The 18,344-nt window shown below is 42.2% G+C and overlaps 1 protein-coding gene across 1 annotated transcript in view; it reads right to left on the minus strand.

Annotated features, from left to right (window-relative positions):
* Positions 1-18,344, minus strand: part of eloal (elongin A, like) — a 118,487-nt gene that overhangs the window by 48,183 nt on the left and 51,960 nt on the right. The window contains exons 3-4 of the mRNA XM_072560284.1: positions 18,079-18,191; positions 14,294-15,248 (exon numbers count right to left, since the gene is read on the minus strand). Of these exons, the coding sequence (XP_072416385.1) occupies positions 14,294-15,248; positions 18,079-18,191 (1,068 nt within the window). The remainder of the gene's footprint in view (positions 1-14,293; positions 15,249-18,078; positions 18,192-18,344) is intronic.

The raw sequence follows: 18,344 nt of genomic DNA on the forward strand, positions 1-18,344 counted from the left end.
TAAATGCGGTCTATGGCTTTTGACATATTGGTTGGGCTTTTCAAAATAAACTTTATTTAAGAGTTTATTTGCAATGGGCCAAGTCTTAAAGCTCATCAGTTTGTTATTTTATTGTTCAGAGGTGCATCTTCATTCATTAAGGCTGTTTCCCCCAACCTTTTCAAACATTGCTGGCCTCTATCCCTACTCCTTGCTCAAAAAGCAAAGAACAGTACAACACAATAACCCAATAGACCAGGCCGACAGAGTCATAGAGATGTACAACACGGAAACAGACCCTCCGGTCCAACTCATCCATGCCAACTAGATATCCTAACCCAATCTAGTCTCCATTTGCGAGCACTTGGCCGGTATCCCTCTAACCCATGGCTCTCAGTCCTCAGCACATTCATATACCCATCTCGATGCCTTTTAAAATGTTGTAATTGTACCTGCCTCCACCACTTCCTCTGGCAGCTCATTCACAAAACACCACCTACGTGCAAAAGTTTCCCCTTACGTCCCTTTTAAATCTTCCCCCCCCTACCCTAAATCTATGCCCTCTAATTTTGAATGCCCCAACCCCAGGGAAAAACCTTGTTTATTTACCCTATCCATGCCCCTCATGATTTTGTAAACCTCTAGAAGGTCACCCCTCAGCCTCACATACTCCAGAGAAAACAGCCCCAGCCTGTTCAGCCTCTCCCTATAGCTCAAATCCTCCAACCCTGGCAACATCCTTGTAAATCTTTTCTGAACCCTTTCAAGTTTCACAACATCCTTCTGTTAGGAGGAAGGCCAGAATTACAAACCATATTCCAAAACTGGCCTAACCAATGTCCTACACAGACACAACATGACCTCCCAACTCCTATACTCAATGCTCTGCTCAATAAAGGAAAGCACACCTAACACCTTCTTCGCTATCCTATCTACCTGCAACTCCGCTTTCAAAGAATTATGAACTTGCACTCCAAGGTCTCTTTGTTCAGCAACACGCCCCAGGACCTTGCCATCAAGTGTATCAGTCCTGCTCTGATTTGCCTTTCTAAAATGCAGCACCTCTCATTTATCCAAGTTATACTCAGTCTGCCACTTCTCAGCTCATTGGCCCATCTGATCAAGATCCTGTTATACTCTGAGGTAACCTTCTTCACTGTCCACTATACCTCCAATTTTGGTGTTATCTGCAAACTTATTAACTATACTTCCTATGTTCAAATCCACATAATTTATATAAGTGACAAAATGCAGTGGACCGATCCTAGTGTCACATGATACCTTTCTAAAATAAAAACCTTATCCCTCTATTCCCTACCTATTCATAGATCTTTCAAGATGCCTCTTAAATGTTGCAATTGTATTCACCTCCATCAACTGCTCTGGCAGCTCATTCCAGATACTTTTCACTGTTATGAAGTTGAAGGGGTGTACAGTACCTTTAAGAGAGAGTGAATGATGTTCTGAACTGACAGACTACAAGCACCTGTGATATGATGAGATGGCATTCCCAGAGTGTACTGGGAAATTGAAAATATGTAACATATGGCGATAAAATGAATACCTGAGTTGGTTGCTGTTTTGACAATAGTTCAAATTTAACTAGTTTAAATTATGCCCCTGGATATTAAAACCCAATTGAGTTTGATTTTATTGTTTCGCCAACAATGAGACAATCTGATGTTGGGGATATAAAAACACAGGCATTTTGAAAACTGTCATTGAAAGAGACCTAAGAAATTAGGAAACACTATCAAAAAGGTCCCTTTTTACATGAAACATATTCGCAGTAAAATGAAAGATGACAACCCAGGGAGATCTCCAGCCAGAAGAGAAAGATACCAGAGATGACAGCTGCTGTGTGGTTTTGAAATCAAGTTGATGTAATTTTAATGTGTCTTATTGGAACAACATGTTGTTAGAGAGCTGGAGGCAGGTATAAGCAATTAAGAGAAAGGGGGCTTAGAATTGTGAATAGTTGTTGTTTAATGTTCACTTTTAGAGCTAAAGAACAAATTGATTTTTTTTTCATTAAATAGTGGAATTTGGGAGTTCTCTGTCACTCATATTTTAACAGCTTATGAGGCGAGGTGCGCTTTTCTGGGTGTTTGGTTTAATTACCTGAAGGGTTCACCACTGTGTTGTAACAACCACCCTCAGTGTAAAAAAATTGACTCTTGCATCTCCTTTAAACACACCCCCTTTTAACCTTAAACCTAAGTCCCCTAATAATTAACATTTCTACCCTGGGGGAAAAAAGAAAGACTGTGACTATCCATTCTGTCCATGCCTTTCAAGTTTGTAAACTTCTATCAAATTGCCCCTTTTGTTTCAACATGCAAGTGAAAACAAATCAAGTATTCCCAATTCCTCCTTAATCTACATAACCTCCAAACCAGTCAGCATCCTGGTAAACATCGACTATCTACAGAGCCTCCATATTTTTCTGGTAGTTTGGTGGCCAGGACTGTATATACTATTGCCAATGTTGTCTAAATCAAATTTTATACAGCTGCGTCATGACTTGCCAATTTTTGTACCGTATGCCCCGACCAATGAAGGGAAGCATGCCATATGCCCTCTTGATCACTTTATCCACAAGTGCTGGCTCTTACAGGGAACTGTGGATCCATATGTTGATGCTACGAAGGTTCTGCCATTTACTGTATTCTTCCCTCCTCTATTACATCTTTCAAAATGCATTACTACCCATTGCCCGGACTAAACTTCATCTGCCATTTCATAGAAAAGTAGAGCATAGAAAAGTACAGCACAGAACAGGCCCTTTGGCCCACGATATTGTGCTGAGATTTAATCCTAATGTAAAATATAGTAACTTAACCTACGCACCCCTCAACTCACTGCTATCCATGTGCATGTCCAGCAGTCACTTAAATATCCCCAGTGACACGGTTTCTACCACTACAGCTGGTAACGCATTCCACACATTCACAACTCTCTGCGTAAAGAACCTACCTCTGACGTCTCCTTTATACCTTCCTCCTAATATCTTCAAACTATGACTTCTCGTACCAGTCCACCCTGCCCTGGGGAAAAGTTTCTGGCTATTGACTCTATTCTACTCATTATTTTGTACACCTCAATCAGGTCTCCTCTCTTCCTCCTCCTCCTCCTCCTCCTCTCCAGAGAGAAAAGTCTAAGCTTATTCAACTTTTCTTCATAAGGCAAGCCCTCCAGTCCAGGCAGCATCCTAGTAAGCCTTCTTTGTACTCTCTCCAAAGCCTCTGTATCTTTCCTATAGTTGGGCAACCAGAACTGTACACAATATTCCAAGTGTGGTCTCACCAGGGACAGGTAGAGCTGCAGCAAAACCTCGTGGCTCTTAAACTCAATCCCCCTGTAAATGAAAGCCAAAACACCATATGCTTTCTGAACAACCCTATCCACTTGGGTGGCAACTTTGAGGGATGTACTTGCACACCCAGATCCCTCTGTTCCTCCACACTGCTAAGAATCCGGTCTTTAATCCTATATTCAGCATTCGAGTTTGACCTTCCAAAATGCATCACTTCACATTTATCCAGGTTGAACTCCATCTGCCATTTCTCAGCCCAGCTCTGCATCCTGTATGTCGCGCTGCAGCCTACAGTAGCCCTCTATACTATCGATGACACCTCCAACCTTTATGTCATCGCAAATTTACTAACCCACCCCTCAACCTTCTCATCCAAGTCCTTTATAAAAACTACAAAGAGCAGAGGCCCAAGAACAGAGCCCTGTGGGACCCACTCAACACTGACCTCCAGACAGAATACTTTCCATCTACTCTCTGCCTTTCTGTCAGCCAGCCAATTCTGAATCCAGATAGCCAAATCTCCCTGTATCCCATACTTCCTGACTTTATGAATGAGCCTACCATGGGAACCCTATCAAATGCCTTGCTGAAGTCCATATACACCACATCTACTGCTCGACCGTTAGTCTTGACACCTCCTCAAAGAACTCAATAAGATTTGTGAGGCATGTCCTGCCCCTCACAAAGCCATGCTGACTGCCTTTAAGTACACTATGCTTTGCCATAGTCATTAATCCTATCCCTCTTTCCAAAAAAAAAAGAACTTTGCTGACCACAGACAGAAGACTGACAAGAAATGCGTCTCTGCCCAAGTCTCCAGCCTATCTTCATATCCTGCTATATCGTTTGGTAATCCTCGTCACTAACTACAGCTCTCCCAACCTTCAGGACATCTCCAAACTTACTAATCAGGACATGTATGTTCTCTTACAAATCATTGCATATACTATAAAGAGGCCCCAGCACTGATCCCTGCGGATAACTGTGGGCACAGATCTCCATGCAGAAAATCACCTTTCCACTACTACTCTGTCTTCTATGACTAAGCCAATCTGCATTCATTTCACCAACTCACCATGAATCCAATGCAACTTCACCTTCTTTATCAGCCTGCCATTAAGGACCATGTCAAAGGCCTTGCTCAAGTTCATACTAACATATCTCACAACCCTACCCTCAATAATCAACACAATCAAGTGTTCTATACATAGGATGCCAATACTAATAGTTTTCCCAATTTGACTAAATCCTATCCATGGTAATTTTCTCCAATAATTTCCCTACCACTTACGTAAGGCTTGTCAACTTGAAATTTCCTGGATTGCATGTCTTAAAGGAACAACGACTATTCTCCAGTACTCTGGCATCTCTCCTGTGACTAAAGAGGATAGAAAAATTTCGTACAAGGCCCCAGCAGTTTCCTCACATGGATACAATTAGGGACTTGAACACCTTAATGCTTTCTGAAGCAGTCAACACCACCTTTTTTTATACTGATATGCTCTAGAATATCAACATACCCCTCCTGAGACTCCCTTTCCACCATGTCCTTTTCCTTTGTGAATGTCGATGAAAAGTACCTCACTCACTTCTTCCTGCTCCATGCACAAATTCCTTCCTTCGTCCTTGAGTGAACCTACTTGTTCTCAGAGTTACCCTCTAGCTCCTTTTGGATGTATAAAACACCTTGGGTTTTCCTTCATGGTACTTGCCAAACACATTTATTGGTCCCATTTTGCCATTAAAAGATTCCTATATGCCAGATGTGCATTTACCCTCGGACAGCCATCCAAATCTACGTTCCCTAGTTTCTACCTAATATTGTCATACTTAACCTTCTCCCTGAGGGAAATGCTCCCAAGGAGGAACAGGACAGCTCCCTCAACCCTGCAAGGGTACAACAGTTTGCCCACACCATGACGATGCAGGAGCTCGCTCAATGATCAGACCCTGGGTGAACAGACAATGGACAGTGTATAACTTATCATGCATTTCAAATGGGGTTTAAAATCGCAAGTATTAGCATGTGTAGTGTTAAAGCCATTATGCAATACATTTCTTCATTGCTTTACCTGGCTATGGCCACAGTGGACCTCCTGTTTCTGCAGGAATATGGAATACCGTACCTCAGCATCTACAGAAAATGGTCAAGCTTATGGTCCCACAGGCCTTCAGTTTGATTCTATCACAACTTCATCTCCAAGCTTAAGGAGTTGGCGGGAATGCACCTCCTTGCAGCAGATGTTATGGACAGAAACACTTTGAGACTATTTAACATTTACACACCAGTAATAAAAAGTGTGTGGCTGGCCATCCTGCAACAACTCCCACTGCTGCTGGCAATGTCTTAGTCTGTCTTCCTGACTGGAAACTTGAACTGCATCTTTGATGCAAACGGAAGATCTGGTGAGGTGACACCAAATCGGACGTCACTTCTAGATTCCTGATGGAAGAAGTGATAAAAGTTGCCAAGCTGCACGACAGCTTCAGCACACCTGTAGATGGAGCACAACATAGATATGCCCAGTGGTGGCCAGATGGGTCGACTTGCTCAAGGATAGACTTCCTGTGTCCGAATTCAAAGATGGTGTTCTTCTCTGCCCATTGCCTCTTGCTGGCCAACTGTCTCCTACACTATGATCAGTGGGCCAGCAAAGGAACGTGGAAGCTATATTTGAAACTATTGACCCCAGAACACATGGAGGTGCTCCAAAGGGAGTACACACATTGGAAACCCAATGAAGAACCCCAAGTCTTCAGTGGACTTGTACGAAACAAAACAGTCAATGGGAACATCAAGAGGCTTTTTATCCTCAAAGATGTTCAGAAGGCAAGAGACAAGAAGGATGTGAGCCTGATAGGGGTGACTATTCCAGGCAGTGGAGGTCTGCAGGTCAAAATTTCAGGGGGGGGGGGGGGGGGGGGGGTGTGGAAAAAATGCACCTGATATCACCCTCATCCTGAGTGTGGCTTCATCAAACTGTGCAAAGACCCTCAGTATGTCAGCACCAACTGTCATTACATACGGAGATTCTACCTGTCCCCCACGTCGCAAAGGATGGGACTGGCCTCAGCTCCAAATAGTTAGACCATTCCATCAGTCCTTCATGGAGAAATTTATAAAGGAAAAACCCTTTGACCACAACTCCATCAGGAAGCAGTCAGCACATAGTGTCCTCAATACCCTATGGGAAAAGGAGAGGGTGGATCCTGTTGGGTTGTTCCCTACGCAGCCATTTGGCAGAATGCCTCATCGCCAGAACTTTCCAACAAGCACCGAGCCATCACTTGCCTGGTTGTGAGAAGGACACTACTTGTGAGATTCTTCATGTATGCCCAGAATCTGTTCGACCATACACTGTCCTCAAACCAGCTGCAAGGGAGTAGAGACTGTCACACATCTCCTTCTGGAATGTGCCTTTGCAAAGGAAGCCTGGAGAGATGCAGTGGTTTGAGTTGAGGTTCATTCCAAGCAGCTCCATGACAGACCTCTGCACTCTATGATCTGTTCCCCAGGATGAACACTGAAAAATAGCGACTGCATCTAGACAGCATCAATGAAAGATATAAGGAATTGAACTCAACAGAGTTTTGCAGACTGGCACATTCCAAAAAGGTCCAGGACTATGTGCTCAGGAACGTAATAAAGCTTGGGGCAGCTGCTGCCAAGGGACAGTGGGGAAAGACCACTGAAGGTCTTTCTGCCAAAACACGGTGCCTCAGTGGTTAGCACTGCTGCCTCACAGCACCAGGGACCCGGGTTCAATTCTCGCTTAGGGCAACTGTCTGTGTGGAATTTGCACATTCTCCCAGTGTCTGCGTGGGTTTCCTCTGGGTACTCTGGTTTCCTCCCATCGTCCAAAGATGTGGTTAGGTGAATTGGTAATGCTAATTGCCTGTAGTGTTAGGTACATTCGTCAAGTGTAAATATGAGGGAATGGTTCTGGGTGGGTTGCTGCGGACTGGTCGAGCCAAAGGGCCTGTTTTCACTATGGAATCTATGGAAACAATAGGAGTCCGTTCAGTTATCAGATCCTCTCACTGCCTCAGAAGTAAATATAGTCTCGTATATGTAAAAAAATACTTTGGATTTTTTTGTATTTGCAGAGAATACCAAATTCCAATCTTGTTATTCGTATGCAAGACTGAATGCTTCAGTGACTGTATGTATATAAAGATCTCTCTGTATCAATAATGCATATTTTTGCAATATAAAAAAAAACTGTCCCTTGAGGACTACTCTTGTCTTCAGGCAGAAGTAACTTAAAATTTACAAAATTATGGTCACTGTTCCTGAAGTGCTTCCTCACTGAAACTTCAATCGCCTGGCCAGGATCACTCCCCAATACCACGTTGAGCATGGCCTCTTTCCAAGTTCAAGTGTTTACATGTTGTTTCAAAACAAAGTCATGCATGCACCTAACAATTCCCACACACATCAAAACCCCTGGCATTAACAGAGTCCAAGTCAATATGGGGGGAGTTAAAATCATCCACCGTTATTTTGTTTCCATATTTTTCCATAATCTGACTGTTTCATGTCTGTTCCTCTATCTCCTGCTGGCTGTTGGGAGCCCTGTAGTACAATCCCACCAAAGTGATGGCCCTCCAAGGTGACCTTTCTCAGGACAACTGTGATACTCTGCCTTATCAACAATGCAATCCCCCCCATGTCGTTTACATCCCTCTATCTCACTCGGAACATCTAAATACAGGAATGTTAAGCTGCCAGTCATTGCCTTCTCTCAACCAAGTCTCTGTAATAGTTGCATCATAGCTATGTGTACCAATCCAAAGTCCATCTACCCTACCTGCTAGAGAGAGATGGTGGGGTGGGGATTGCCACAGGAGACCCCTACACCGCCTGCCCGCGTTTATTCAACTTCCTGGTGGGCACCCAACTCTTCTGCCTGTGTAGCCCTTAATAGTGGTGTGACTAAATGCTAAACATGCTATTCATGACAATCTCCGCCTCATGGATTCTCCATAGTGAGTCCATTGCAGATCCAGGCTCTCCATACAGCAAATCAGTAGCTGCAATGGAATATAATTCCTGAATACAGGTTGTTCTGCGATAAATGGGAGACTGATTAGCAAGGTTAGATCTCATGCAAAACAGGGAGAACTAGCCATTTGGTTTCAGAACTGGCTCAAAAGGTAGAAGACAGAGGGTGGTGGTGGTGGAGGGTTGTTTTTCAGACTGGAGGCCTGTGACCAGTGGAGTGCCACAAGGATCGGTGCTGGGCCCTCTACTTTCTGTCATTTACATAAATGATTTGTATGTGAGCATAAGAGGTACAGTTAGTAAGTTTGCAGATGACACCAAAATTGGAGGTGTAGTGGACAGCGAAGAGGGTTACCTCAGATTACAACAGGATCTGGACCAGATGGGCCAATGGGCTGAGGTGTGGCAGATGGAGTTTAATTCGGAAAAATGAGAGGTGCTGCATTTTGGGAAAGCAAATCTTAGCAGGATTTATACACTTTAATGGTAAGGTCCTGGGGAGTGTTGCTGAACAAAGAGACCTTGGAGTGCGGGTTCATAGCTCCTTGAAAGTGGAGTCGCAGGTAGATAGGATAGAGGTGGTGGTATTTGGTATGCTGTCCTTTATTGGTCAAATTATTTAGTACAGGAGTTGGCTAGTTCTCCCTGTATTGCATGAGATCTAACCTTGCTAATCAGTGTCCCATGGGAAACCTTGTCGAACGCCTTACTGAAGTCCATATATATCACATCTACTGTTCTGCCCTCAAATCTTCTATGTTCCTTCTTCTAAATACTCAATCAAGTTTGAGAGAGATGATTTCCCACGCAGAAAGCCATGTTGACTATCCCAAATCAGTCCTTCCCTTTCCAAATACTTGGACATCCTGTCCCTCAGGATTCCCTCCAACAACTTGCCCACAGCCGAGGTCAGGCTCACCGGTCTATCGTTCCCTGGCTTGTCCTTACCATCCTTCTTAAACAGTGGCACCACGCTTGCCAACATCCAGTCCTCCAGCACTTCACCTATGACTATCGATGATACAAATATCTCAGCAAGAGGCCCAGCAATCACTTCGCTAGCTTCCCAGAGAGTTCTCGGGTACACCTGATCAGGTCCTGGGGATTTATCCACTTTTAACCATTTCAAGATATCAAGCACTTCCTCCTCTGTAATCTGGACATTTTGCAAGATGTCACCATCTATTTTCCTACAGTCTATATCTTCCATATCCTTTTCCACAGTAAATACTGATGCAAAATAATCATTTAGTATCTCCCGCATTTTCTGTGGCTCCACACAAGGGCTGCCTTGCTGATCTTTGAGGGGTCCTATTCTCTCCCTACTTACCCTTTTGTCCTTAATATATTTGTAAAAACCCTTTGGATTCTCCTTAATTCTATTAGCCAAAGCTATCTCATGTCTCTGTTTTGCCCTCCTGATTTCCCTCGAGTATACTCCTACTTCTTTTATACTCTAAGGATTCACTCGATCTATCCTGTCTATACCTGACATATGCTTCCTTCTTTTTCTTAACCAAACCCTCAATTTCTTTAGTCATCCAGCATTCCCTATACCTACCAGCCTTCCCTTTCACCCTGACAGGAATATACTTTCTCTGGATTCCTGGTCTCATTTCTGAAGGCATGCCATTTTCCAGCCGTCCCTTTATCTGCAAACATCTGCTTCTAATCAGCTTTCGAAAGTTCTTGCCTAATACTGTCAAAATTGGCCATTCTCCAATTTACAACTTCAACTTTTAGATCTGGTCTATCCTTTTCCATCACTATTTTAAAACAAATAAAACTATGGTCGCTGGCCCCAAAGTGCCCCCCCCCACTGACACCTCAGTCACCTGCCCTACCGTATTTCCCAAGAGTAGGTCAAGTCTTGCACCTTCTCTCGTAGGTACATCCACATACTGAATCAGAAGATTATCTTGTACACACTTAAATTCCTCTCCATCTAAACCTTTAACATTATGGCATTCCCAGTCGATGTTTGGAAAGCTAAAATCCCCTACCATAACTACCCTATTATTCTTACAGATAGCTGAGATCTCCTTACAAGTTTCTCAATTTCCCTCTGACTATTGGGGGGGTCTAAAAACAATCCCAATAAAGGTGATCATCCCTTTCTTATTTTTCCGTTCCACCCAAATAACTTCTCTGGATGTATTTCCAGGAATATCCTCCCTCAGCACAGCTGTAATGCTATCCCTTATTAAAAATGCCACTCCCCCCTCCTCTCTTGCCTCTCTTTCTATCCTTCCTGTAGCATTTGTATCCTGGAACATTAAGCTGCCAATCCTGCCCATCTCTGAGCCATGTTTCCATAATTGCTATGATGTCCCAGTCCCATGTTCCTAACCATGCCCTGAGTTCATCTGCCTTCCCTGTTAGGCCCCTTGCATTGAAATAAATGCAGTTTAGTTTATTAGTCCTACCTTGTCCCTGCCTGCCCTGACTGTTTGACTCACTTCTGTTCTCAGCTGTAACCGTCTCAGATCGATCTCTTTCCTCACTATCGCCCTGGGTCCTACCCCCCCACCCCACCTTACTATTTTAAATCCTCTGAAGCAGTTCGAGCAAAATTTCCCTGCCAGTATTAGTCCCCTTCCAATTTAGGTGTAATCTGTCCTTCTTGTACAGGTCACTTCTACCCCAAAAGAGATTCCAATGATCCAAAAATGTGAATCCTTCTCCCATACACCAGCTCCTCAGCCATGCATTCATCGGCTCTATCCTCCTCTTCCTGCCCTCACGAGCTCGTAGCACTGGGAGTAATCCAGATATTACTACCCTTGAGGACCTCTTTTTAAATTTCTACCTAACTCTCTGTAATCTCCCTTCAGAGTCTCAACCTTTTCCCTTCCAATGTCGTTGGTTCCAATGTGGACAATGACCTCCTGCTGGCCCCTCTCCCCTGTGAGATAATTCTGCACCCTGTCTGAGACATCCTTGATCCTGGCACCTGGGAAACAACACACCATTCTGCTTTTTCTCTGCTGGCCACAGAAACGTCTGACTGTACCTCGGACTACAGAATCCCCTAACACAATTGATCTCTTGGAAGCCAACGTACCCCTTGTTGCATTAGAGCCAGTCTCAATACCAGAAACTTGGCTGTTCATGCTACGTTCCCCTGAGAATCCATCACCCACTCCATTTTCCAAAACAGCATACCTGTTTGAAACGGGTATACCCACAAAAGACTCCTGCCCTAGGTTCCGACCTCTCTCACCCTTCCTGGAGTTAACCCATCTACGTGACTGTATCGGAGACCTTCCCCCCCCCCACTTCCCATAACTGTCATCCATCATATACTGTTGCAAATTCCTCATCGCTTCTATCTGTCTCTCCAACCGATCCACTATCTGATAAGATTCGCATCCAACAGCTATATAGCAGCTATAATCTGCAGTAACCCTTAAACTCTTTAAACTCCCACATCTCACAAGTAGTACATATCACTGCAAAGGCCACTTTTGCTCCTTCACAACCTACAGACCCAGAAAATAACATCGTCTTATTCCTCAATTTAACCTGGGGCAGTGTTTGTAAATAGCTATGGCTTATATTTTAAGTTTAATCAAGAGACTGATCTCCAAAAAACATAAATCAAGAAAGAATCCACTATACTCACTACTGCAGCCTCTCTTGGACAGATTTAAAACAATTAACTTATCTGATTCTGTGCTGTGAACTTCTCCCAACAGTTCCTCCAAGATTAGTTGTGAATTTCACTGTTTGTTAATTTCCCCAGATGCACTCCGATGTCCAGCGATACTCGAATTCAAACAGCAAAGGCTGTAACCATGCAGGTTCTCTCTCTCCCTCCTACACTGTCTCACCATGTACTTCCTTTGCCTGCTCTTCTCCCTTTTAAACTGCTGTTGCTTTGATTTTTTTTTCCAAAGTTCCAAAACAATGCAACAGCATATAAAACAGGAATTGCTGCTCCTGAATTGAGGAAATCACCTCCAACACCTAAAATACCTCCAAAAAAAAAGGAGCAGCTCTTACAGCCAGAAATTTTTCCCTTCCTCCATTTGTCTAAAAGAGAGCTGAGCAGCAACATTTTCACGCAGAGGGTTGTACATGTATGGAATGGGCTGCCAGAGGAAGTGGTGGAGGCTGGTACAATTGCAACATTTAAGAGGCATTTGGATGGGTATATGAATAGGAAGGGTTTGGAGGGATATGGGCCTGGTGCTGGCAGGTGGGACTAGATTGGGTTGGGATATCTGGTCGGCATGGACGAGTTGGACCGAAGGGTCTGTTCCCATGCTGTACATCTCTATGACTCTAAATGTGCATTTCATTAACATGAATTCATTGTGATGCAATTGATGAATTGGGATCGCTGTTTTTAAAACACACATTTGTAAAACATGAAGGCTATCATGCAATTCCATTGTCAATACTTGAAGTGTTGTTTCTAAAGCAAGATTTCTCTGTAAACATGAGGTTGCACAAAATGCAAGCATCACGTTGGGGAGGAACTGACTGTACACGGTCACCACAGAGACTAGAAGTGTCCCTGATCACCCCCATATTACAGGAGGAGCATTGCAGGGGCCAGGTTCTCTGCCACTGTGAACCTGAAAGTAAAATCAACCTTAATTACAGATAACAATCCAAGAGCCGATTACACAACCTTGCACACCAGTCACCAAATTCAATGACGCTAAAATTCTAATCACAGGCTTTCAGCGCTTGAAAGCAGAGTTCTAAAGGCTGAAATCCCAAATATTATTCCATATATAATTAATTCAGAATGCTGCTAAACATCTTTGGCCCACTTCCAGCTATTGGCTTTCATCATGTCTCGTTACACTGAAAGCAACAAGGACAACAACTCACTTGCATAGCACAACTACAATACCAAAGCAAAACTTGACATTGAGCCATCTAAGAGTAGATTGGGAATATGGGAAAAGCTTGGCTAAGTACTTAGGCCACTTTTGGAATATTGCCTGCAATTCTGGTCTCTATCGGAAGGATGTTGTGAAACTTGAAAGGGTTCAGAAAAGATTTACACGGATGTTGCCATGGTTGGAGGATTTGAGCTATAGGGAGAGTATGAATAGGTTGAAGCTGTTTTTTCTGGAGTGTCGGAGGCTGAGGAGTGACCTTAGGGAGGTTTATAAAATCATGTGGGCCACGGTTAAGGTAAATAGACAAGGTCTTTTCCCTGGGGTGCAGAAGTCCAGACTAGAGGGCATACATTTAAGGTAAGGTGGGGAGATTTAAAAAGGGACCTAAGGAGCAACTTTTTCACGCAGAGAGTGGTGTATGTACGGAATAAGCTGCCAGAAGAAGTGGTGGAGGCTGGTACAATTACAGCATTTAAAAGGCATCTGGATGGGTATATGAACAGGAAGAATTTAGAGGGATATGGACCAAGTCCTGGCAAATGGGACTAGATTAGTTTAGGATATCTGGTCAGCATGGACAAGTTGGACCGAAGGATCTGTTTCCAAGCTGTACATCTCTGACTCTAAGTAGTACATTCTTAAAGTATAAATATAAGAGGGGAATCTAGGGAACAATTCCAAAGGCTTGGGCTCATGTAGTTGACAGCATAACTATCAACAGTGACATAATTAAAATTCAGGACAATCAAGAAGTTGGTTTGATTCCTCTGCACTGACTTCAAAACTTTTGATCTTAACTTTAAGTGCCACATGCCACTGGTTGGATCTTTTATCAGTCATATAAGACAAAAGGAGAGCTCAGTACACTATGACTTGGGCAAAATATAAAATGCTATTCAATATTTTGAATGCCAAAGAGTAACAAAGTTTAATTGAAACATTCACAATTGCACATTACCTTGGCTTTTCAAATGCTGGCCTGCTCCTTCTTAGTTGGCATCATCTCTGTATAATAGGTGGCCCAATTTAGAACTAGCATACCCCTATCTTCTAGACTTTCCAACTTAAATCCTTTAATCCTGCATCCTTCCTTCCTGCCATGCTGCTGACTTTCAGTTGTCTTTCAAAACATACCTTTTTATTTGGTGTTTTAAGCCAAATGTCTTCCTCATTTTGATCCCTCCTCTCCATATTCTTCCTCTTTTTGCTTTCCTTACTGAGGTCTCCAATGCTCTCATTTTTTGTCATACTGACCAATTTAGAATCCTTCTCTTTTCCTGAACCAGATGAATTCTTATTCGTATGGGTTCTTTTTGCGTTCCGTTTTGGTTCCTCATAGTTTAAGTACGATTCAAAAGACATTGTTGGTTTTTCAAACTCTTCATTTTCAAACTCAGAAACATCTTCCACTTTGCAGACTTTGGTGCTCTTCTTAGTCATTCGTGACATGCCCTGCGATTTGTCAGACACTCGAATTTCTTTGTCCTTTGAAGAACTCTTCTGCACCTTGCTGGCTGATTTACCGTGTTTAGTTATGCCCACAGCTTTGTTTAGTTGCTCTTGGCCATTTTCTTGAGTGTCCTTTGCTGAATGAGGATTTTCCTGATTCACACTGGAGGATGTGAAAACAATCTCCAGTGAAGACTCCTTCTTGGATTGGTCTTCATTAGACTTTTGTTTCTGCCGGACATCAGTAGATTTCTTATCTTTTCTAGAAAAGTTACTTTGGACCTTATGTAAAGATTTTGATTTTTCATGTATCTGGAACTTAAGTGATTTTTGGTGATGGGTAAGATTGTTTTTAGATGCAACTTGACAACACTCTTTCTTATCCATCCTGAACAGTTGGCATTCATTGGTCTTTAACTGATCGGAATCGATCTTCGAACACTGGTTAAACGCAGACCTCTCTCTCTTTTTTGGATTTCCTTCCTCACTCAAGAGCTTTGCAGACTTAATTGAATCAGTCTCATGCAAAATTTCCTCTTGTCTGGAAGGTCCAGGTGACTTGTTTGTATTTTTGTTTGTATCTTTCTTCTTTAGGCTACTGTGCTCATTATTCTTCTTTTCATTTTGTTCACTGCGATCCCTAAAACAAAATGTACATTTCAATTAAATTCAGGAATCATTGAAGAGAGAAAAGAACCTCAATAAATATTTGTGCTCACAATACATTACCTTCACCATTGCTGGCACACAGCAAAAGGCCTTGAACATGTGCTTTGTATTCAAAATTATCATACAAGTAAAACAGTGGTTAGCACTGCTGCCTCACAGCGCCAGAGACCCGGGTTCAATTCCCGCCTCAGGCAACTGTGTGCGGAGTTTGCACATTCTCCCAGTGTCTGCGTGGGTTTCCTCCCACAGTCCAAAAAATGTGCAGATTAGGTGAAGTGGCCATGCTAAATTGCCCGTGGTGTTAGATGTAGAGGAATGGGTCTGGGTGAATTGCTTTTTGGAGGGTCGGTGTGGACTTGTTGGACTGAAGGGCCTGTTTCCACACTAAGTAATCTATAATCTATAAATCTTTGAATGCCATAATTTGCAGACTCTTTTTCTTTCAAGTTATTAGTTACTCCCTACCTTTTCCAAGGCCTCACATGAAGAGTGTAAGCAACTTGAATAAACTCACTTTCTCCTAAACTATTTACTTACCAAGCATCTCCTCACATTCAATACAGGACTAGAGGAACAACTCTTCTGTTACACACATTCTCAGTAACAAAGTTAAAAAACACAATACCAGGTTAGAGTACAATTTTAATTTTGTACACCCCAGTCCAACAACAGTACCTCCAAATCATTCTCAGTAACAATAAGGTTGATCCCAGAATGGAGTGATGTATTAAGATACAATTCTTCCATCACAAATGTGTGTTCAAATTCAACTCAAATCTGTTAATTGTGCAAATAGCAAATTACATAAAATTTTGATTTCTTTCACAGGGAATGGTGTGAACCTATCTGCCTAAAGTTTAGTGGTGAATTAGCATTACTTAGAAGGATGCAGGGAAAGATGGTGTAGGAAACAGAATGAGAGAGCAGTGTGTGGTGGAGTTACCTCACGATCAGTAGAAGGACCTGATCATACTTTGCTTATTTTGGCAGAGCTTTATGTTCAGAACACATGCCAAATGTAAATTTTCTTCTTTGTTGCTGTTAATCTTTTCCACCTTAGGGCAACAACTCATGTCTGGGTTGCAACTCCCCAGAAGTTGCTATCTTCTAGAATTGCACAGCTTAACACACATTCTTTGGGCACGAGGCAATCGGTTTGATTTTGGAAACCATCACAACTGAACTCAGTTACATTCTCAGTCAGCACGCTGATGAGGTAAACTTATTACAAAGACCTTTGGATAACTTTGAAAAGCAGGAACCTCAAGCAATATTTCCACTCCCTTAACTGAAGGATATTGAGGCCAATTTTCCATGTCCACCTAATATTCTTTTTAAGTTAACTTCAAATCATAGCAGTTTTCTGCCAAAGAGCCAATTCAGTAAGATCCAAAATTTCCACTTGCTCTGCATATTTCATTGTCACGTAATGTAAGTGCCACATTACTCCTTGAATACATTATTTATTACAGAACTTTGAGTAGAATGAAATTGATACAAATCAGAGGGGGGTGGTGGTTTGGAGAGGAGGAAATGAGTAAATTATTTTCCTTCAAGTACTCCCCAACTCAAAAGTAACAAGTACATTCAATATTGCCCAAGACATGCCAAGAACAGTTTCTACTGTACATCATGCTTTACCATTCTCAAATGTCCAGACTGTTCAAAACCACTAACTCAGTCCTGTATTTTGTGCTATTTTACACTTATAATGCCATTCAAACTGGGAACTTAGAATATTAATAAAGAGGAATATGAACTAAACAGTATGGCACATTTGATATTTAGATTTATTCGAATCCTGAGGGTGACTTTGTATCTGCCATATTTTGGGATCAACAAAATATCACCTGTTGGACATTGAACATACAGGCTTTCGTGTTCAGTTGTTACATTTGAAAATGACCTTAAATTTTTTTTTAAAAATTTCATTCGAATTATCTGCTCTGCATTAGGGTGGAAAGGAACAATGTAAGTTAGAAAAAAAAAGTGAAAAGTCTTCTGACTTATTTACTATTCCTTCATTATATCAATTTACATTAGGTGATTTAAAAATTGATCCAGCACAAGACATTCTTTTGTAATTAAGAAAAGACATACAAGAACCAAGTCTTGGGAAACAAATAAATGAAAAATTGATTGGAAATCACATTTAAAAACGCTGCTGAAATTTCTGATGCTTCACCGATAGAAGTCTTCCAGTGAAAATCCAGAGGCTTTACGCAGTATCAATTCAAATACCTCCTCTTAACATGTGGGTATACATTCACGTCCAGGATTGGCACATGGCACCTGGAGAGAGTTTCAATGGGACCAGACTTAACCATGTGCCAGAAGTGGAGAGGGCTGCCTATGGACCACCTCATTTGTGCCAGAGCTATTGTCCTCTTGGGTCATATTACTGTAGCTGAGTCAAGGGTTGGAGAAATTTTAGAAAAGCTGAGGTCAATCCTCAAAAGCCATCAGTTATGCTAAAGCCTCCAGCAGTTCGAGCATATCCACAGACTTCCACCTCCAAACTTCCTTGCTACCTCCTCCTAGAATCAATGCACAGGGTCAGAATCTTGGCATAATTTGGCTCTGCCCACATTCCTAACTCATCAACAGCAGAACCCAAGTTTCACCCTCTGTGACAAGAGGCGTATCAGAGTTAGTCAAATTTGTTTATAGTCGCAATACACTCACTTATGGGTGATTAACCCATGTGGCAGAAGCTGCCAATCTGGCAATGTCACACTACAGCAAACAGAACTGACATCTCAATTTCAAGCCACAGCTATAAGTTGAAAGCAAACACATACCTGGATGTTTCCTGAGGAATCAGTTTTTTCCACTGGCTTACCAACTCTTTGGCAAGGTCACCAACAGCATCATTTTTCCTGAATCCATTCACTGTTTTTCCTATTCCTGTTTCCTACAAAAGAAAAGCTACTCTGATAAACTTAAAATTTCAATGAGAAGTGGTTAAAAAAAAATCAATCATCGGGCATTGAGAACTTCAATGTAAACTTTTTCTCATTTCCTAGAAACAGATTCTTAATTTGGACTTCTTTCATTCTGACATTTC

This window comes from Chiloscyllium punctatum, chromosome 3, assembly GCF_047496795.1.
Source record: "Chiloscyllium punctatum isolate Juve2018m chromosome 3, sChiPun1.3, whole genome shotgun sequence".
NCBI lineage: Eukaryota > Metazoa > Chordata > Chondrichthyes > Orectolobiformes > Hemiscylliidae > Chiloscyllium > Chiloscyllium punctatum.